At 33.2% G+C, this 23,853-nt stretch overlaps 1 protein-coding gene across 1 annotated transcript in view; it reads left to right on the forward strand.

Annotated features, from left to right (window-relative positions):
* The first annotated feature begins 6,244 nt into the window (after positions 1 to 6,244).
* Positions 6,245 to 23,853, forward strand: part of LOC142340035 (uncharacterized) — a 50,578-nt gene continuing 32,969 nt past the window's right edge. Inside the window, exon 1 of the mRNA XM_075390434.1 lies at positions 6,245 to 6,556. Within this exon, the coding sequence (XP_075246549.1) occupies positions 6,452 to 6,556 (105 nt within the window). The 5' untranslated portion in view covers positions 6,245 to 6,451. The remainder of the gene's footprint in view (positions 6,557 to 23,853) is intronic.

A 23,853-nucleotide genomic window follows, 5' to 3' on the forward strand; every position in this document is an offset into this window, starting at 1 on the left:
ATCAAACTAGGATCCAGTTGAGTAATCGAGTAGGGGTTAGCTCATTTTAAAGATTATAGATTTCATTGTAGAGAGGAGAGACAAAAAGACAAAAAAAACTGGATGGGAGAATAAGAAACTTGGCTTTTAGACAAAGGCTTTACTGCAGATAGAAAGTTACTTTTAATAAATGATTAATTTGGATTTACCTTTTTTGAGTTATATGGATACTGTTTGATTGAGAACTTGATTGTCAGCAAATGTGTTTTATAAGTAACTTTGCTTGCCTAACTGAGTTCCTTAAGTCGCCCTAATCGATCTTTGCAACTGAACTGGTGACTACCTGGTGAAACATTGTAGCTTTTTGTTATTTTCAGCTAGAAACTGGGGTGAAAATGATTCTCTTAAACTTTTGTATACAATTCAAACTTGGTTTTTCTCATTTCCGTTTTAACTAACTAAAGTATTAATGTTCACAACTTGGTCCTCAGTTTGGTTTTGCGAATTGAGGAAGTTTTTTGCTTTTGTGTCTAATTTTGTGCCGTAACTTATAGTAATAAGAATTGCCCGAGAAACACCTTTAATATTCATGGGAGTCATTAATTTAAAAAGATATCTAAAACAACTAGAATGTTTGCAATTAATAGTATAAGTAGAATTCTGGCCCTTTGAAGTTTGATAGACTTTAGAGCTTTTTTCTGAAGTTCTAATTGTGCAGAATTAGTTTTTTCCAATTGTTTTTTTTCCTGTTCATTCGAATGGATTGGGTATGTTTGAAAAATTATTTAATGGCGTGAGGTTTTTTCAAAGCTGGTTCTTGTAATTCCGTAATTTATTTGTGATTTTATTCAAATTTTGTCATTCACAAGAAAATGTTCACTCTAAATTGGCTCCTCATGGCTTGCGTAGGGCCTCATTTATCTGTCACTTACGTGATAGTCGAAAGGTAAGTTGTGCGGTTCACACACCAATGACAAACGATACCCTGTCTCCATGAGGCTGTTTGTGCAAAGATGAGCTCTTAGCCAAAACTTCAGGTCAAACATATTCGGACCAATCGTTGCTGCAAAAATGGTACCACATGAGAATCTCTGACGCAAAAATAGTGGCCGGAGTCACCAAAAAGGTGGTTTTTTTGCTAACAAAAATTAACAGTATGAGCTGTGGGGATCAATAGAATTTTTCGTTTCTAGTTCATGATTATCAGCAAAAAACACCAATTTCAAAATTAGGTTTTCACTTTTTTCGTTAAAAAAAACAAAGTATCATCGACGTCGTAAATACTTAACAACAATCTTTTGAATTGTGCGTTAAGGTAAAGCAATATTGCATTAGAAACATTTTCAATTGCTCATTCTGCATTATTTCAGCTGATTTTTGCTCTCTATGAAAATTTTTTCGTTGTTTAGGAGTAGATTTTGCCCTTCTCTACATGTCAAACATCCTGCTTTTGACTTGCGGATCATTTGGAGACTTCACCGCTCTTATGCCTAAGGACTTTTTAAAGGTGTGCTACCCATTGGATCAACCACTACACAACCAAACTGGCATCAACTTAAAACTCATGACCAATTTCGAAGGAATTCCATGGGAAGCGTAATCTTAAAGTTTCTTGTAATTTTTTATGTTACCTTATCGTGCATTCTTTTCGTTATACTGTTGCGTTTTTATTAATTAGTGCAAATTCTCTAGTTTTTAACTTAATAGCAATCGTTCAAATGATTTTCCTTCAGATATCTGATTTGTCTCCTTGTCTCGAATTGACCAACCTGATGAAACCAAATTGATGGATGAAAATATCGCTAAACATGCGATTTTATATCTCACATAAGCCACACTCTTAATGAACTTACATAATTTCACAGCATTCACCGCATTTTACTGCAAAATTTGAAATTGTTTGAAATTTCCTGTAATGGTTTCGGGTTGTTGCTGCTCGACGCAAAAAAAATGCGCTCAATTCAGTAAAAGTGAGCTCCGCACTCCTAAAAACTAGAACCCTTTGGTCCCGAATTTCCACTATCGTATATAGTGGCTGCGAGAAAAACTCTGTGTGGTGAGCAATAATGATGTCGTTATCCGTAGCAAAGAAGGGACAACTAACGCCGACCCTCTTTCATTGTTGTTTTATGGTGTTGTTCTATTCTTGAGTAAAACCAAACGGCTCAACCAGACGAAGCATGCAGAAAATTTAACTGCAGAAGACGCCGCGGCTTGTGCGCAGTTCGAATACTTAAAACAATGGTTGCGACAATTAGTTGAGGAGCGACCAAAGTTTGACTAATGCTCTCAGCCAAAAAGCTTCCTTTGTGTTCATCCAGACTGTGTTGATGAAGTCAAGCGTGCAAAGGTGAGCTCTTAGTTAGCCAAAACTTCAGGTCAACCAATTTCTGACCTATTGTTGCTGCAATAATGGTACCACGTGATGGTCTCTGAGGCAAAAAAGGGTGTGGCTGGAGTCACCAAAAAGGAGCATGCTTGCTGACAACATTAACAGTCTGATATTTTTGGGACAGAGGAGAAGAATATGGACAACTGAGAACAGGATACTGTTAACGCACTGCAGACTGAAAGCCTAATGCAGCTCAACTGTGATTACGCGGAAATAATTTTTTTGAAAATATTATGAGTTTTTAATTGAATCTTTTTTCAAGTAAATTGTTTTCAAGAAATAACATTATTCTTGACGGATTTTGTCAAATTTTAATTTTTTTGTACAATTACATTTTTTGACGTTTACTAGATATATTTCTTCTCAAAATTTTGAAACTAAATGCCTAAAAATGGCATTTGAATTTTTTTCGCCGTTACAGGATTTGAATTGAAACTTTTTCCTTATTGTCGTTTTTTAAATTTCTGACTTTCTTTCATATATAATTTACTGATGTCTGTAATTTGACTTGAGGATAACAGTCCAAATGATATAATAAAAGGTCTGCTGGTAATAGAGATCTTCATTGTACAACTTATCGAAAGTGCTGAAAGAAATTTTTTGATCAAATGAAGATGTTCTTTGTTCCTCGTTCTTCGCCTCTTTCATTTCATATTTGGTTGAAAATTTTGCATTCAAGTGATTTGATTCAATTTTTAGTTATTTTGTTTTTGGTGAACAGGCTACTGAAGGAGACGTGTGGTTTTATCTAGTGTTGTTTCCAGAGTCTTCTGGATGTTTTTTGAATTATTCTGTTTTTGTATTAATTAAATGTTGGCTTTTCTAACTGCGTTTTTCTGCACGAAAACAGAGGCAAAAGCTGTTTTTCACAGTTTGGACAAACCGATTGGTGAGTCATTTTTGTTGTTTGTTGTTTTTCCTTAATTACATCACTGCCGTTTTATCCATTGCTTTTACTTGTCACATTATTTATACAATATGCACGAATCGCTTCCAAAGGAAATTCAAACACAGGTTTAAATGAAGATCGTTTGACTGTGCTGAGAAAAAAATGTATTTAAGTTCTCAATACAAATAAAGAGCTTTTTAGAGTTTTAATTATTCATGCTTTTTCCTGGCTTACCGTTCCAGCTGCATTCCTAAAATGCATATCTTTTTTACAGTGGTAGCATTATATTTTTGAGTGAAGACTTTAAAGCTTTTGTTTTATCCCAGCATTGTTTCAATTTAAACCGTATATGAAGGAGGTAACTTCTACGGTCAGTACAGTAACCTTTTTGGTCCCAAACAATGAAAACAGTTGAAAAAAGACTTCAAACTAGTTAAATGGTTTCTTATTGAGATGTCGTTAAAATCATATCACACATTTGTATCTATGATTATCCGCATCAAATATTCGCTCTCGCTTTTACCAAGTGACTCGAGAACCCTACTTATCAACTACTCGGTAAGCAAATTTCAGTTGTTGATTATAAATAAATAACTTTTAAACGAAATGACATCAAGTTTTTCTAGTAAAAATTGACCTTTTCAACAATTGCAACCCTTTCTGCTATACTTTACTACAACATCACTTGGCCCACAGTTTAAATAGCCGAATACGAGTTTAAGCTCAATTGCGCCCACGGACCCGCCAGTTGAACATTTTTTTCGCTATGTATTCTACTTCGGCTAATTAACATAGCTTGGTGTATTTTATTCGAGTTGATTCAGCTGATTTTTGCTCTCTATGAAAATTTTTTTCGTTGTTTAGGAGTAGATTTTGCTCTTCTCTACATGTCAAACATCCTGCTTTTGACTTGCGGATCATTTGGAGACTTCACCGCTCTTATGCCTAAGGACTTTTTAAAGGTGTGCTACCCATTGGATCAACCACTACACAACCAAACTGGCATCAACTTAAAACTCATGACCAATTTCGAAGGAATTCCATGGGAAGCGTAATCTTAAAGTTTCTTGTAATTTTTTATGTTACCTTATCGTGCATTCTTTTCAATATACTGTTGCGTTTTTATTAGTTAGTGCAAATTCTCTAGTTTTAAACTTAATAGCAATCGTTCAAATGACTTTCCTTCAGATATCTGATTTGTCTCCTTGTCTCGAATTGTAGCCATCCTGATGAAACCAAATTGATGGATGAAAATATCGCTAAACATGCGATTTCATATCTCACATAAGCCACACTCTTAAGGAACTTACATAACTTCACAGCATTCACCGCATTTTACCGCAAAATTTGAAATTGTTTGAAAATTCCTATAATGGTTTCAGCTTGTTGCTGCTCGACGCAAAAAAATAAGCTCAATTCAGTAAAAGTGAGTTCCGCACTCCTAAAAACTAGAACCCTTTGGTCCCGAATTTCCACTATCGTATATAGTGGCTGCGAGAAAAACTCTGTGTGGTGAGCAATAATGATGCCTTTATCCGTAGCAAAGAAGGGACAACTAACGCCGACCCTCTTTCATTGTTGTTTTATGGTGTTGTTCTATTCTCGAGTAAAACCAAACGGCTCAACCAGACGAAGAATGCGGAACGTTTAATTGCAGAAGACGCCGCGGCTTGTGCGCAGTTCGAATACTTAAAACAATGGTTGCGACAATTAGTTGAGGAGCGACCAAAGTTTGACTAATGCTCTCAGCCAAAAAGCTTCCTTTGTGTTCATCCAGACTGTGTTGATGAAGTCAAGCGTGCAAAGGTGAGCTCTTAGTTAGCCAAAACTTCAGGTCAACCAATTTCTGACCTATTGTTGCTGCAATAATGGTACCACGTGATGGTCTCTGAGGCAAAAAAGGGTGTGGCCGGAGTCACCAAAAAGAAGCATGCTTGCTGACAACATTAACAGTCTGATATTTTTGGGACAGAGGAGAAGAATATGGACAACTGAGAACAGGATACTGTTAACGCTCTGCAGACTGAAAGCCTAATGCAGCTCAACTGTGATTACGCGGAAACAATTTTTTTGAAAATATTATGAGTTTTTAATTGAATCTTTTTTCAAGTAAATTGTTTTCAAGAAATAACATTATTCTTGACGGATTTTGTCAAATTTTAACTTTTTTGTACAATTACATTTTTTGACGTTTACTAGATATATTTCTTCTCGAAATTTTGAAACTAAATGCCTAAAAATGGCATTTGAATTTTTTTCGCCGTTACAGGATTTGAATTGAAACTTTTTCCTTATTGTCGTTTTTTAAATTTCTGACTTTCTTTCATGTATAATTTACTGATGTCTGTAATTTGACTTGAGGATAACAGTCCAAATGATATAATAAAAGCTCTGCTGGTAATAGAGATCTTCATTGTACAACTTATCGAAAGTGCTGAAAGAAATTTTTTGATCAAATGAAGATGTTCTTTGTTCCTCGTTCTTCGCCTCTTTCATTTCATATTTGATTGAAAATTTTGCATTCAAGTGATTTGATTCAATTTTTAGTTATTTTGCTTTTGGTGAACAGGCTACTGAAGGAGACGTGTGATTTTATCTAATGTTGTTTCCAGAGTCTTCTGGATGTTTTTTGAATTATTCTGTTTTTGTATTAATTAAATGTTGGCTTTTCTAACTGCGTTTTTCTGCACGAAAACAGAGGCAAAAGCTGTTTTTCACAGTTTGGACAAACCGATTGGTGAATCATTTTTGTTGTTTGTTGTTTTTCCTTAATTACATCACTGCCGTTTTATCCATTGCTTTTACTTGTCACATTATTTATACAATATGCACGAATCGCTTCCAAAGCAAATTCAAACACAGGTTTAAATGAAGATCGTTTGACTGTGCTGAGAAAAAAATGTATTTAAGTTCTCAATACAAATAAAGAGCTCTTTAGAGTTTTAATTATTCAGGCTTTTTCCTGGCTTACCGTTCCAGCTGCATTCCTAAAACGCATATCTTTTTTACAGTGCTAGCATTCGATTTTTGAGTGAAGACTTTAAAGCTTTTGTTTTATCCCAGCATTGTTTCAATTTAAACCGTATATGAAGGAGGTAACTTCTACGGTCAGTACAGTAACCTTTTTGGTCCCAAACAATGAAAACAGTTGAAAAAAAGACTTCAAAATAGTTAAATGGTTTCTTATTGAGATGTCGTTAAAATCATATCAGACATTTGTATCTATGATTATCCGCCTCAAATATTCCCTCTCACTTTTACTAAGTAAATCGAGAACCCTACTTATCAACTACTCGGTAAGCAAATTTCAGTTGTTGATTATAAATCAATCACTTTTAAGCGAAATCACATCAGTTTTTTCTAGTAAAAATGGATCTTTTCAACAATTGCCCCCCTTTCTGCTATACTTTACTACAATATCACTTGGCCTACAGTTTAGATAGCCGAATACGAGTTTGAGCGCAATTGCGCCCAAGGACCCGCCAGTCTGAAATTCCATTTCGCTTTGTATTCCACTTCTGCTAATTAACATAGCATATGGCGTATTTTATTCGAGTTTAACATAGTATGCGCATACATGGAAACTTATTAGTAGTCTGGGATTGGTTAAAAAATCGCTCGCTTAAACTCTATTAAAGAATAGCAAGGGGACCTTGTTGAAAAGATCCGTAAAATTTTTTTGGACTGTAAATTAGTTTCTTGATGTCCAAGACCACATACAGTAATGATAGTAGTAAATAATAATAAAAATATACTTATCTCGAGGATGGTAGTAATAATCTATAATCTGATGATTGAACCTGGTTTCACAGGAAAACAACCTGCCGAACTGGTCATAAATAGATCCGTGGAGACTATCAGTAGCACAACATCAGGAATTGAACCCAACCCCGGCGTTGAATGTGATTACTGATATCTTCCACCCTTATAGAAATGTTTTGAACATGTAATGGTATATTGTTTATCTCGATATTGCAAAAAAGCCTTTCGATATGGTAATCTTCAACAGAAATTTTATTACCGCTTTATAGTTTTGACTAATTTTTTCTAAGAGCTTTTGCATAGTATTCAACACATCGAAAACAACAAATCATATTGTTTTCTGAAAAATCAAATATTTATTCGAATCCATTGTGGTTGGCTACATGGCTTCTCTAACGGTATTCTAAGTTTTTGCATATCGTTGCTGTTTACGGTATCTTTCTTCACTTCCAGTGTCCAAAGTCTTTGGACACTGAAACAAATAACTATAAACAAAAAAAACAATGAAGAAAAAAATTAGCTCCCAATTTTTTTGGAAAAGTTTTGAATTATTCGGTTTTCTATAGGACAGTGCGAGTTTTTACCTGACAAGGTATTAGCCAATCAAAAAGGATATTTAAAAAATCTTGGATAATTTTTAAAATTTGGTGGCATTGGATAAAAACAATGCTGCGATAATAGCAGTGGATAAAACGAGGGTTACAGCCTTCAGCCCGATTTGGCCCATTTCCCCAAATTCGTGAGGGGGAATGGGCCAAATTGGGCTGGTGATTGTAACCCCCCTTTTATCCACTACTAGGCCAAATTGTACTGGTAACTGTAACCCCTGTTTTATCCACTACTCTATATCCCCTCAAAATCTATCATTTCCTGTCTCACTTAGTGCAATCTACAGACACCAGCCTGATTTCCCCCACCGGCCCATTCCCCCACTCGAATTCGGGAAAACGAGCCAAATTGTACTGGTAACTGGAACCCCATTTTTCTCCACTACTATACCCACTATCAAAATTGGCCCATTCCCTCTCAAGAATTCGGGAAAATGAGCCAATTAACCTAAAATAAGTCCCAATCCGCATGATTGCGCACGCCATGCGCACACGCACAGTTGCGCATGCTCCCCCTACTCAGAATTTTGTGCAAGCACGCGGACATGCGCTTATCTCTTTACTCTTCTAATAATTTATCTATATCTATACCTTTGGCTTTTAATTTGTAATTTGGAAACTATAATATAATCTTTTTAACACTCTGGCTCTTCTTTGACACCATTATGTGGTATTTTTTATATGACTCCTTAATGCACTTAAACTAAAAATAGAAGAACAAAATTCACAATTAACCTTTTGTGAATTGCATTCTTTACATATTGATTTGTTTGAATCAAAAGATGTTATTTGTTTTACAACCTTACATTTATTACAAGCTCTACTTGCTATATCTTATTTGATATTAGAAAAGCTACATCGTAGATTAGTATATATGGGGTTAGGCTTGGAGTTAGGCTCAGGGTTAGGGCTTGGGGCTAGAATAAGAATTAGAAATAGAATAAGAATTAGAATTAGAATTAGAATTAGAATTAGAATTAGAATTAGAATTAGAATTAGAATTAGAATTAGAATTAGAATTAGAATTAGAATTAGAATTAGAATTAGAATTAGAATTAGAATTAGAATTAGAATTATAATTAGAATTAGAATTAGAATTAGAATTAGAATTAGAATTAGAATTAGAATTAGAATTAGAATTAGAATCAGAATTAGAATTAGAATTAGAATTAGAATTAGAATTAGAATTAGAATTAGAATTAGAATTAGAATTAGAATTAGAATTAGAATTAGAATTAGAATTAGAATTAGAATTAGAATTAGAATTAGAATTAGAATTAGAATTAGAATTAGAATTAGAATAAGAATTAGAATTAGAATTAGAATTAGAAATAGAATTAGAATTAGAATTAGAATTAGAATTAGAATTAGATTTAGAATTAGAATCAGACTTAGAATTAGAATTAGAATTAGAATTAGATTTAGAATTAGAGTTAGAATTAGAATTAGAATTAGAATTAGAATTAGAATTAGAACTAGAATTGGAAATAGAACTTGACTTAAAGCCAGAACTAGAACAGGGTGTTTTACGTGAATGGACTCAGGCTCCACCGATTGGCGAAGCAAGTTCCTTGATCCATGAACCGGTTCCACTGATTGGCGAAGCAATTTCCTTGATAGAAATTCCAATCAATGGTTCATTTCCACATGCACACCCACTAATTTTATCCTTATGTTCTATTTTTTAATGAAAAGTTAGAGTAAAATGAGTTCCACATTTTTAATTACACTCTAAACATTCCATAATCATTATTTATAACTAGCCAAAATTTCAATTTTACAATTCCAATTTAAAACTAAGCAAAGTTTCAATTAAAGCTACAGTATAATCTATAGAGCAGAAAAACATAGCTAAAGTTTCCTTACATAACTTTTTTTTCCTAAAATCTTTTCACTACTCAATCGGGCCTTACCCCCAACGAAATTTATAATTTCATCTCTAAATTTTTGATTATTTTTATATAGATACTTTAAATCATGCAAACCCTTTTTGCTTAAAGTGCCAGTCTCTGCATTCATATATTCAGACGGATTCCCATAACCATAATTGATTAAAGTATTTGTTCTATTTAATATACTGCTTGCAACCGCTGCTACAAGACCAGCAGTTTTTATTGTTGTATCAGGAGATATATAATTATATATCATAAATCACGTACCTAAAATCCCGCCTAAGTATGATATTACTTTTAAAGCATTAGTTTTAATTTTTTCCTTAGTTAGAACATCAATCTGTATTTTAATACCTCTTGATGTAAGTAGTTTATAAAAGTAGAACTGATAATTATTTATAATAATAGTAATTCCATCTGTAGCATTATTCATTAGTGGTTTTATATAATCAATAAGTTTATTTATCTTATTTTTTTCCAATTCATTTTTTAAACGAAGAGCTTTTAAGTCTAGGAAACCAACTCTCGAGTCATCTATCATAGCTCTATTTCTATCAATAATAAAAAACTTTTCTCTTTTTTATTATATTTAATCAAACCATAACGAAGTTCAGCAGACATTCCATCTGTACAATTATAGTAGTTACTATTTAACTCTTTATTTATTTCATAGAACTTATGTTCACTTTTATATAAATCATTTAATTTTTTAAATAGATCAGACCCATTATAGGTTGTTAATTAAATAGTATCAGAACTCAATCTTGCTGTATTAATTATCTGGGCTCGTTTTTGACACATTACAATCATTTGAATATTATGATGTCTTCCTTCTGTAAATTAATAAGTTATATTTTTATTTAACTTATCACCCATCTCATCAAGAACAATTACACTATCTCGAAACATATGCATAATTTTTTGATGTGATCAAATTTATATCACACATATTGTAATCACTATAGGGCTTTCCAGATTCCGGATTGATCCAATCTTTTTCATCTTTACATACTATGATTATATTTTTGCTATCTTGATTTTGATTTTGATCTTGATCACGATCTTGATCTTGATGGGTCTCCGACCATGCTTCGCCATCTTGATCTTGGCATAACTTTAAGTATTGTCTAATAAAATAAGTCTTTTCTGTACCAGTATCACCATAAAAAATAGTATATAATGTTGACTTTTCATATTCAAATCTCACTAGACTTTTGTTTAAATTCCACCAAAGTTTTCTTCTAGTTTTGTATGTTAACTCGGTATTGAATCATATGGTATATAACGAAACATAGATATGAAAATAAAAAATATACATGCACTACCCCTCTCCATTTTTTATTATATAAAAAAGCTTATTCTATCATTTGGGGAATTCAAAAATAAATTTGGTATTGATAATAAAGGTATGAGTAATATCAGAATAGAGGATATAGGTAAAGATATAAGTTTAACTCCAAAAGAAATAATAATGCAGAAACCAGTTAGAAGGTTCAGAAACCAGTTAGTGTTGCCAATCCCAAATTCAACATTATTGTAAATCTACATCCAACTGATGGTACACATTGGGTTTTAGTTATAAGAAGAAAAGGCGATCCTATGTATTACTTTGATAGTTTTGGTGTTATGACTCCGCCTTTATTCTTAGAAGAGTATGTTGATCTAGGCTCTAATGAGAGACAACGAGAATATGACGAATCTTGTTGTGGGGCTTATTGTTTATACGTGATCTATCTTTTTGATAAAGGATTTAGAATAAAGAGTGTTTCGAATATTCTAACTAATCAATGTAAATATCCAGGAATTTGTGATGTGTGTTGTAAAGATAATGAGATTGATAGTGAAGGTGAAGGTGATATCTATCTACTTAGAGAAAAACCCCCACTGGTAAAACCCCGCAGTAGGGTATCACCTTCGCAGATTGCAGGGCATGGCCAAAAGTCTAACAGTGGAACTGTTTCGCAGATCGATGTTAATGGGAGTCTACAATCATGGCTAGATGATGATAATATAATTGTCAATGCATCAATTCCAGAAAGTTTCAGATGTGTAATAGCTGGTCCTAGTGAATGCGGAAAATCATTCTGATTAAAGAATCTAATTTTGAGTAGTATACAATCTGATAGGTTATATAACATTGGTCCTACTGGTGATCAATATGAAGACCTAAAGTATGAAGAAATAGTGTTTATTAAAAAAAATAAAAGATTTACCCTCTCCCGATCAACTACCCAAAGAAATAAGGAAGCTAATGATGTTTGATGATGTTGGGGGAAAAGAATCAGTTATTAATGAATACTTTTGTAGAGGTAGACATAGTTATTGTATTATGATATATCTTAAACAAAATATTTTCTCGGCAGATAGACAGAATGTTAGAGAGAATTGTAATCCACTTATTTTCTTTGGACAGAGAGGTAGAGCTACCACGGCTATATATCATGATTTCTTTAATAGAGCAGAACTTAGTTATGATGATTTTAGTAATATATGTAAAAAGGTATGGGAAGAGCCTTATAATTACATCGTCATTGATTAATCTAAAAACAGAAATATTAATGGAAAACTAAGAATAAATTGGGATTGGAGAGTTTAATAGGATAATAATTTTCATGATTAAGTCTAAGTCTAAGTCTAAGTCTAAGTCTAAGTTTTTGACTATGACTAAGTCTAGGTCTAAGTCTAAGTCTCTGAGTAAGTCTAAGTCTATGAGTAGGTCTAAGTCTAAATCTATGACTAAGTCTAAGTCTATGAGTAAGTATAAGGATATGAGTAAGGATATGAGTATTTGGTCTTCCATGCTCATTTTTAATATGAATTTCAATATATTCTACTCTATCCTTTCTTACATTTTGATATAAGACATTAGTTGGTTTAATATTTATCGTAAAACCCTGTGCTTCTGTTAGAGTAAAAGTATATAGTATGTCTGTGTTATTACCATTATCTTTAACACCAGATATAACATTACAGTGGATGTTAAAGGTACTAAAACCCATAATATCAATAATCTTTTGAGATGTATATTTACCTTATTTATTATCTATTTTTCTAAATCCTAGTAATGGGGCTATTGAGTTTTCTATATCAAAGTTAGGTGAACCCTGTTTCATTTCCATTATACATTTTATTGTATCCTTTTCAGATTCTATTATAACATTGCCATTAGTTTCTTCTTTTTTTAATTCTGCTATTTATTCCATTAATTCATATGCACCTGGTATAACAGCTAAATTATGGATCTCTGACCATGCTTCGCCATTTTCTTCATATAAAAACTGATTATTTCTTCTATTCATATTAAAAACTGAGTTATAAACCGATAACCTAATTAAACCTAACTTTGTTGTAATAAGTATAAGTTCACTAAAGTTAACCTTTTCTGTTGGCTTTATCATTCTAAAGTTAAGTGTGTGTGCTTCTTTAGTTGTAGTTAGAGCTTCATGTATCTTTTGTAGTTCATATAGGATTAAATTGTCAGTCATTTTTATTGTTCAAACAATGCTATCTTTATAGTTATATCTATAGTTATAGTTGTAGTTAGTTATACAGTTTTAGTTATACATTTTGTAACTCATAAAAAAGGACTTTAATTTGGATGCAACTTATGGTTATAATAATTATATACACAAAAGTAAAATTATAAAATACAAAGCAAATAAACTAGCAACAATGAATACAGTTAAAACTAATATTAATATCATTCTCAATAGAGAAGTCAATCGTTCAAATATACACGTTTCATATCTAGAGATAGAGTTTGTTGTATCAGATAATGGTGGTGGTGTATTTCTAATAATGCTAATATCAGATCAGCAATTATGATATGGTTGCATTATTTAGTTCAGTTAAGCTTGAAACTAGTGGTGGTAGGACTATTGAATATATTGATCATTGTCATCCTAATCTATTAATATATATATATATTAATAACTAGTACTGATGATGAATATGAGAGTGGTTTTGTTAGAAATCAGGGTAATAGAGATAGTCAAATCAAAGGTGATCATGCTGCTGCAGAATGAGGTCATTTTTGTACTATAATTAGGATGAGTAATCTATTTGTATTTGTGAAAGATTTAGAAAAGATTATATATGGGTTAGGATTTAAACTAATATAAAAAAGAAATAATAATGATAGAGCTCTATTTAGTATTAATGCTGTTGCTGATGCAGTAGCTAATGATGGTAATATAGAACGTAGAGATATATCGTGGTGTGTACCTAGTTTTGATCCTAGTAATGATAATAAAATTATTGTACGGAAAGGATTAAAGAAAAAGAAAAAAATTGATATAAAAGATTTCTGTTGCTAAAAAACCGGTCGCTAAAAAACCTAAACTAGCGGAAAAAGAATCTGGTCACGAATCAGCCTCCTCATCCTCGGCTGATTCCGCAGATTAATCAAAATGTTTGAAGCAATGTTTGAACGATCGCCGGATTACTTCAAACAATTTCAGAAAGCGTTTAAATTTTCAGTTTGTGATGGAAAAACCGGAGTTAAATGGCGTAAAAAATTATGCTGTGTGTTCAATTTGAAAATCCCTTTTGCATTTTAAAAACTAACCTTTACCATGTTTTGGTGGATACATCAGACGTGACAAAGTCTTCAGACAAGTCTAAATCCTAGTAATGGGGCTATTGAGTTTTCTATATCAAAATAAGGTGAACCCTGTTTCATTTCCATTATACATTTCATTGTATTCTTATCCGATTCTATCTTTTTCATCTTTACATACTATGATTATATTTTTGTTATCTTGATTTTGATTTTGATCTTGATCACGATCTTGATCTTGATGGGTCGCCGACCATGGTTCCCCATCTTGATCTTGGTATAACTTCAAGAATTGTCTAATAAAATAAGTTTTTTCTGTACCAGTAACACCATAAAAAATAGTATGTAATGGTGACTTTTCATATTCAAATCTCACTAGACTTTTGTTTATAAATCCACCAAAGCTTCCTTCTAGTTTTGTTTGTTTACTCGGTATTGAATCATATGCTATATAACGAAACATAGATATGAAAATAAAAATTATACATGCACTACATCTCTTCATTTTTTATTATATAAAAAAGCTTATTCTATCATTTGGGGAACTCAAAAAAAAATTTTGTTATTGATAATAAAGCTATGAGTAATATCCAAATAGAGGATATAGGTAAAGATATAAGTTTAACTCCAAAAGAAATAATAATGCGAGATCAGAAACCAGTTAGTGTTGCCAATTCCAAATTTAACATTATTGTAAATCTACATCCAACTGGTGATACACATTGGGTTTTAGTTATAAGAAGAAAAGGCGATCCTGTGTATTACTTTGATAGTTTTGGTGTTGAGATTCCACCTTTATTCTTAGAAGAATATGTTGATCTAGGCTCTAATGAGAGACTACAAGAAAATGACGAATCTTGTTGTGGGGCTTATTGTTTATACAGGATCTATCTTTTTGATAAAGGATTTCGAATAAAGAGTGTTTCGAATATTCTAACTAATCAATGTAAATATCCAGGAACTTATGATGTGTGTTGTAAAGATAAAGACATTGATAGTGAAGATGAAGTTGACATCTATCTACTTAGAGAAAATTCCCCACTGGTAAAGCCCCGCAGTAGGGTATCACCTTTGCAGATCGCAGGGCATGGCCAAAGGTCTAACAGTGGAACTGCTTCGCAGATCGATGTTAATGGGAGTCTACAATCATGGCTAGATGATGATAATATAATTGTCAATGCCTCATTCCCAGAAAGCTTCAGATGTGTAATAGCTGTTCCTAGTGAATGCGGAAAAACATTCTGATTGAAGAATCTAATTTTGAGTAGTATACAATCTGATAGGTTATATATCATTGGTCCTACTGGTGATCGATATGAAGACCTAAAGTATGAAGACATAGTGTTTATTAAAAAAAAAGATTTACCCTCTCCCGATCAACTACCCAAAGACATAAGGAAGATAATGATATTTGATGATATTGCGGGAAAAGAACCAGTTATTAATGAATACTTTTGTAGAGGTAGACATAGTAATTGTATTATGATATATCCTAAACAAAATATTTTCTCGGCAGATAGACAGAATGTTAGAGAGAATTGTAATCCACTTATTTTCTTTGGACAGAGAGGTAGAGCTACCACGGCTATATATCATGATTTCTTTAATAGAGCAGAACTTAGTTATGATGATTTTAGTAATATATGTAAAAAGGTATGGGAAGAGCCTTATAATTACATCGTCATTGATTAATCTAAAAACAGAAATATTAATGGAAAACTAAGAATAAATTGGGATTGGAGAGTTTAATAGGATAATAATTTTCATGATTAAGTCTAAGTCTAAGTCTAAGTCTAAGTCTAAGTTTTTGACTATGACTAAGTCTAGGTCTAAGTCTAAGTCTCTGAGTAAGTCTAAGTCTATGAGTAGGTCTAAGTCTAAGTCTATGACTAAGTCTAAGTATATGAGTAAGTATAAGGATATGAGTAAGTCCATGACTATTACTATGACTATGGTTATGACTAGGTCTAGGTCTAATTCCATGACTATGAGAAAGTTTATATCAAATGCAAAGTAAAACCCAACATATCACCATTGAATTCATTTGGTCTTCCATGCCCATTTTTAATATGAAATTCAATATATTCTATTCCATCCTTTCTTATATTTTGATATAAGACATTAGCTGGTTTAATATTTATCGTACAACCCTGTGGTTCTGTTAGAGTAAAAGTATATAGTATGTCTTTGTTATTACCATTATCTTTAAAAACTGAGTTATAAACCGATAACCTAATTAAACCTAACTTTGTTGTAATAAGTATAAGTTCACTAAAATTAACCTTTTCTGTTGGCTTTATCATTCTAAAGTTAAGTGTGTGTGCTTCTTTAGTCTTAGTTGGAGCTTCATGTATCTTTTGTAGTTCATATAGGATTAAATTGTCAGTCATTTTTATTGTTCAAACAATGCTATCTTTATAGTTATATCTATAATTATAGTTGTAGTTAGTTATACAGTTTTAGTTATACATTTTGTAACTCATAAAAAAGGACTTTAATTTGGATGCAACTTATGGTTATAATAATTATACACACAAAAGTAAGATTATAAAATACAAAGCAAATAAACTAGCAACAATGAATACAGTTAATACTAATATTAATACCATTCTCAATAGAGAAGGCAATCATTCAAATATACACGTTTCATATCTAGAGATAGAGTTTGTTGTATCAGATAATGCTGGTGATGTATTTCTGATAATGCTAATATCAGATCAGCAATTATGTTATGGTTGCATTATTTAGTTCAGTTAAGCTTGAAACTAGTGGTGGTAGGACTATTGAATATATAGATCATTGTCATCCTAATCTACAATATATATATATATATATATATATATATATATATATATATATATATGTATATATATATATATATATATTATTAAGTAGTACTGATGATGAATAAGAGAGTGGTTTTGTTAGAAATCAGGGTAATAGAGATAGTCAAATCAAAGGTGATCATGCTGCTGCAGAACGAGGTCATTTGTGTACGATGATTAGGATGAGTGATCTATTTGTATTTGTGAAAGATTTAGAAAAGATTATATATGGGTTAGGATTTAAACAAATATAAAAAAGAAATAATAATGATAGAGCTCTATTTAGTATTAATGCTGTTGCTGATGCAGTAGCTAATGATGGTAATATAGAAAGTAGAGATATATCGTGGTGTGTGCCTAGTTTTGATCCTAGTAATGATAATAAAATTATTGTACAGAAAGGATTAAAGAAAAAGAAAAAAATTGATTTAAGAGATTTCTGTTGCTAAAAAACCGGTCACTAAAAAACCTAAACTAGCGGAAAAAGATTCTGGTCACGAATCATCCTCCTCATCCTCGGCTGATTCCGCAGATTAATCAAAATGTTTGAAGCAATGTTTGAACGATCGCCGGATTACTTCAAACAATTTCAGAAAGCGTTTAAATTTTCAGTTTGTGATGGAAAAACCGGAGTTAAATGGTGTAAAAAATTAAGCTGTGTGTTCAATTTGAAAATCCCTTTTGCTTTTTAAAAACTAACCTTTACCATGTTTTAGTGGATACATCAGACGTGACAAAGTCTTCAGACAAATCAAATTTTTAAAAAAAGTTATGCGGTGCCTTTTCTTTACACAACTTTCAAGATTTTGTTTGCCAATTTAAATAACCTAGAGCTGAATGGAGAAATTTTTCGGAAGCTTGTTTTGGCGGTCGAATACAACAAAAATTTGAGCATAGACTCCCACTCGATTCAGAAACTGTTGCCAAACTTCTCTAACATAGCTGCTAATCAAAAGGTCAACAACAACAGCAGCAACGTGACGTTGAACGAAGACAATTAACAACAACCACAGCAAGGAAGCAGTTCACAGTTTCAACTCCATCAAAATTCATTGCAAAATTGTATTACAAAGCCCAATAACCAACAAACTCAAACTAATAGCTTTGCAAGTGATTCTCTGAAGAGATTTCAAAATATCTCGTCTGGACCACACTCAGATGCTTTCTGCCAAATATTGGACATATATTTTTGAGTGGATATGGTGGTTCGCTTGCTAATTCTGATGTTTTGTTTGTACGCATAGGGTTTGAAGAGAAAACAAAATTTTGAAAAAAAAGATTTTATTCAACTAAGCAGAGTTTTAGTAGAGTTAGAGCATCATTTGAAGCGCAAATCGACTCAAATCAACATCACTCATCTTTACAATTTCTGTTTTTTTAAATCTAATGAGCAAAATAATTACAAAATAAGCCGCACAAAATGGAGTTTTCTGTTTGTATAGGTTGATTTCTAATCAATTCATACACGTTTTGAATACCAAGCGCAGTAGAGGCTAGTCTGTTGTACAAACATTTGTATGATGTTAATTTCTGTCCAAGGGGATCAGCAAAAACATAATTGCCATTCTTCCTACACAAAAGGGTCCAATGTGTGCCAATAGAATCCGAGCTGGATACATTCACAATAATGAAACTGTTCTCTGATAATTTCAAATGAAAATTATCTGCTGCAAAGACACCACAAAATTTGTACTTAGAAGTTTATATGCTTGAACCAGGCTGTTTATTTCGCCTTCATCCATGAGTTTGTCAGAATATGATTTTTTCGAAATTTTCCAAGCCGAATCGATGAAAATAGTGCTCACTTTCTCGCCAATATTGAAAACTTCTATATTACTTGGCAAAGCAGCTGAAAACTTGAGTTCAATTGAAATTGAACAATTGGTGAGTTCAGGATGAATAAAATCAAGCGACGCCTGCTGAGTGCTAATGAAATCAAACACCATAATAAAATTACTCGGGTACTCGGATAATTTAATTCCATGACCATTGTCAATATAGGCCAAACCTGACATTCTGTTGAAATATAAACGTTTTTCATCAGTGTTATTTATTGGACTGTCGTCAACAGGAAGTCCATTTCGGTAAATACAACTCTGCACCAGCCTGATTTTACAAAAGTGGAAAGGGTTTAGTTCTTTGCTTCCTAAAATGCTTCTTTTGTGTTAAGGCATATAGAAAGACGTTGAATTGGCCCCCTGCTAAAAACATCGTCTTTTTTCCAGCTGTACTAGCCAGTTGAAGCAAAAATGGTTTTAGTTATGGTCTCCAAATATGGATAAGACGCTGGACTTGATAGTAAATTTTTTTCATTTGCAGAACCCACGTCATCGCTCAACGTCATTTTTCTCACATACAAATTAGCTTCTATTATTTTTACTTTGTAGGATTTTGCAGCATCGTCGGACATTATGACAAAATCATCTATTGATCGTCAAAAAGAAATTTGCAGCGTCAGACCATTCAAAAGATGTCGATTGCAAGTAAAAATAATCTACAGCCACTTTTCCATAAAAATTAAATTCAGCAGATTTTCTAACCAAAGCTTTTCGTCTGTTTACTTCGTCTGCCGAACTGCCTCGGGGTTCTCTTCGTATGAATTAGCTTGACATGCCAACCAAGTTGCTTTTGCATCTTTGTTATGAGAAAAAACAGTTTCAATGAAACTTTTGTCAGCATAATTTGCATTTGCATTTAAAATTTTTAATCCGTTGGCAGATACTGTGCAGTCAAAAAAGAGCAACTGCAAAACATTATTGCAGAAGTAAGGGGCGTCTGTTTTGGTTACGTCTAATGCAGCTCCAGCGTCTTATTTCAAATCGGCTTCAAAAGCCTGAACTATCTTGCATTTGATTTACAAGACTATTTTTGTAGGTCAATAAAATTATTTTTCTCTCAAGCCACCTCAAATTCAAGCATGGGTCCGTTAGAGCTGTACACCGGCCCTACATTTTGACAAAAGCTTCCATCAAAAGTTACTTGAAGCGCTGGTTTTTAAACAAATCCATGGAACTATGTGTTGCCTCTGTTGGTAACGTATTACCAATAATCTTTATCTCTAGCAAAGAAATCCGACCGACTTCTTTTTGGCTGTTTATTTTTTGACTGCCTTTCTCATATTAGTACTTTTTCTAGCTTTTGAAACAGAACGTTTAAACCGTCTCCAATTCATTCAGTTTTGTCGTCTCTTCGCAGTGCTAAGGAGCCTCCTGTTTGCTTTTTGACTGTATTCGAATTAGTTTTTTCCTGTTTTTTTGCTGACAACATCCACTAACTCTGATACGCATTGTGAGAGAAGTTCTTTTCCGACTCGTTTTGCTGCCGCTAGAATGAATTTTTGTGCAAGCGTTAAGGCAATTTGACCTATGCCACTTGCTAAAGCTCCAAATCCACTTCATCTTTGTCTATAGTGTCCAGAAAAATAAGGCAACGAAGATGCTTGATTGGTGTAGTACGATTTCATTATTTTACTCACCAAATTTTTTGAACTGTAACGTCAATTTTTTTTCCAGTCCCTGAAGAGGGGACTAATTGACCATTTTGGTACGTAGCTCTATGGAAATTGATTGAAACGTATTTGAAATTAGGTTTTCACAGCCAAATTTGAAAAAAACTATTCTATGTGTTGGTTCAAGTTGACAATGTTTGTGTAGTTGAATATTAGGTGCTTTCCCGCGCACTGATCAGCAGGGATTTCTCCATAATAAGCTTTTGTCTCATCGCTCTTCATTAATTTATTTGATTTAGCTGTATTCATTTTGTACCCAATATTTACACCATGTTTATCTGGATTTACTGTGAAACCCACAATACTGGGTATTTTGTCACTAGGAAAAATGATTCCTTCATTTTTACCAAAAAAGTATTTCGTATTTTCCAGTACTCCTGATTTCGGGAAACAAAAAATGGTAGTCCAACTGTTCGTTTGATAGTAAATAGAATTTGAGGAACAGTGTCAAAGTAACCAGTCATGAAAGAGAGTTTTTCTCCATTGTAAGGTCGAGAAATGACATTGGCATCAGATGTGATTCTATGTGAGTCCTCGATTCCCTTAAGACTATAAGCTATCAAATCTCCATTCACAACGTGCTGAATTTTGGTCGAAAAAATAATTTCACTTAGAGCTAACCTAACCTCCAGTCGCCAGATAGTTGAATTTCATCGTTGAAAAAACTTCTCAACGAAGTTAGCGTGTTTTGATCAATGATCTCCATCAAAGCGCTAGAAATAACATGTACCGTGAACTCGTCTTCGAATCATTTACTTCCCTTTTTTTAGAGGATACTCTCGTACTAGTTGAAGTTCGGGTTGATAGAATTTACCCTGGATAAATTATTTATCCGCATCAATAAGAGAGTACGTGGAAGGATGCAATATTCGGAAAGATGCGATTTCAAATACCTCGTCAGTAAACGACTGTTTGTGGCCCTTCCCGAAAGTCTCCTCTTTTTTCACTATGCGCACATAATCACCAGAATTTGGGTTTTTGAGAAGTTGCTCTATTTGAAGTCAAGGACACAAGCCTGGAAAGGTCTTTCTTTGTGACTTCTTTGTTCGGAGCGAGCTTTGTCGTTCAATTTACTCTAGAATTGATTGTTTTAACAAACGCATCCAAATTGTCTAGATATGAATGAGTCCATTTTTCTTCTAAGTATCTCCAGATTATGTTTTTCAAAGAGAGTATATTTCTTTCCGCAAATGCAGACTTTTTCTCCTTGAACGTACTGTAGAAATGAATTCCACGTTCAGTGCATAGGGTTTTCAAGGCACCTAGGAACTCTGTGCCGTCATCAAACCAAACTTTTTCAGGTTGTTTGTGCTTGATCATCTTCTTGAAAACCTGTGCTGTCTCTGTGGCGTATATCGTTTTCAGTGGCTCAACCCTGAGATACCTTGCTTGAGAAAAAGTCAACAGCAGCAAGCAGATATTTTACACCACGGTTTGATTTTGCAAGTTTTTCAAGATATGCTAAATCAACGGACCAGATCTCATTTATGTTGTCAACAACAACCCTAAGCCTTGGAAATCTGAGGCGACGTGAACGGTATTTGTTGAAGGATGTTTTCGTTTCCAGATACATTTTAATTTTCTTCATTGATAATTTACTCAAATTTTGCAACCTCTTTGCGCTTCCAAATGACGCAGGCCCGTTTAAATAGAGCTTGTCATTTTTCCGCACATCGTCAATAGAAATCCCAGTACTTTCTACGCGCCTCTTACGCTGTCTTCTCTTGATTTTCATCAACTCGTGGCTCTGCGTTGTTTTCCTTTGGTTCAGATCGTCTTCCTTCTTGCTCTTTTTTTGTTTTTTTGCTTCGGTTGTTTTTATGCAGTTTCCTTTTCATCTTCACTTTAAAACTGATCTACAACTTTTTTTGCGTGAGAATTATAAACCAAGTCAGCTGATATAGCAAGTTCACTCAAGATTTTGGATTACTTTGACAAGTCAGTTTTTTTGTGGGTTGTTGTAAATTGCACAAAAAGCTTGTTACATCTACTCCTTGAGGCTCACCGTCAATGCGTAGAATGTTAGCTTCTTCACTGATAGAAACACCATTTGAATTGAAAATTTTAATTAGGATAATTGCAGCTCTTTGGGTTTTGTTTTTATCCTCTATTTTCAGTTCTAAGATTATTGAGTCGATCGCTGAATCCCTCCTTTTTCACTTGTGGCTCTATTTCACTGTCATTACTAAAAAAAATTTCGGTTCCTACATCATCTGCTATACTTGTTGCATCGCCGCTACTCTTTGTTCTCTTGATTGACCTATCAATGTTAGTGTCCTTATCTTGTACTTTTTTCTCATTATTTCGTTCGAAATTAGGATTAGTCTTTTGTAGGAGTGCTAACTGAGTTGCTTTTTTCTGATACATTGGATTTTCAAATTTTTCTTCCTTGGTTGGGTTTTTCGAATTGAACATCCTCTTGGGGATCAAAGCAAATTCTTCTGCATGCATTATTCGACCATCAAGTAAATATAGCACGAAAATCCCCTTGAGTTATGTTTTTTTGGCTAAAACGTTTCGTTTTTTCTCCAAACTTGTTTCCTTTGATAATAATTGATGAAATGATTTCTTCTGATTTTTAAGTAACTGCTGGTTCACTGGAACGTTGCCATTGATCACATAGAACAAACACTCACAGAGAAAGGCTGTAAAGCTATTTGGTGCTTGTTTGATGAACTTTCTGAAATTGCTCTCGGGCAGCTCAAGCATTAGCTTTAGCAAACATAACTCTTTCTCTCTCATCTGTCAAAGTAGCGATAACCGCTTTGTAGGACGGTAGATAAAAAATTGTTGGAACTGGTTGTACAATATTTGAACAATAACGTAAGCAGTCTGATGTTTTTTGATCTAAGTCAATGAGTTAGTGTCCAAAAGGTTGTCTTGTTGCAAGTTCATAGCTTTCCTTCAAACAATTTGTTTTGTTCAATTGTTTTCCAACATAAGTGATCTGCTGTATGTCTGCAGGTGATTTCAACAAAATGTTATGGGTTGTGTTCAGATCAATCGTTCGCGAACATTTACTCCGTTGGAATAAGATATGCTTAACATAAATTACACAGTTGCAAGTTTTGCAAATTCTTTGTAATTAAAAATTTCTTCACACGAATCGTCAAACACAAGCAGACAAGTTTCCAGCTGAGAAATGAATTCGAATACAAAAAACTTAATGAAAAAAATGTTCATTTTATGCTCTATTGTGCTGAAATATGGCTGCTCGTGTTGATAGAAGTAGTAAATAGAACAAAAGTTCGGATCGAAAGCGTTTTTAATAACATTGGAAATATAAGCTCTGTTTTTCCACAACATGACAGACTGCAAACAGCCATAAAAGCCTATCGCTAGAGGATATTATTTTGTTCATAGCTTTGGATTTGGAAGAACGTAGCCAAGTGTGCACGAAAGCAGTGAAAACCAAAATGTTGATTCTTTACCATCAAGGT

This window comes from Convolutriloba macropyga, chromosome 5 (assembly GCF_964194025.1).
Source record: "Convolutriloba macropyga chromosome 5, txConMacr16.3, whole genome shotgun sequence".
Taxonomy (NCBI): Eukaryota; Metazoa; Xenacoelomorpha; order Acoela; family Convolutidae; genus Convolutriloba; species Convolutriloba macropyga.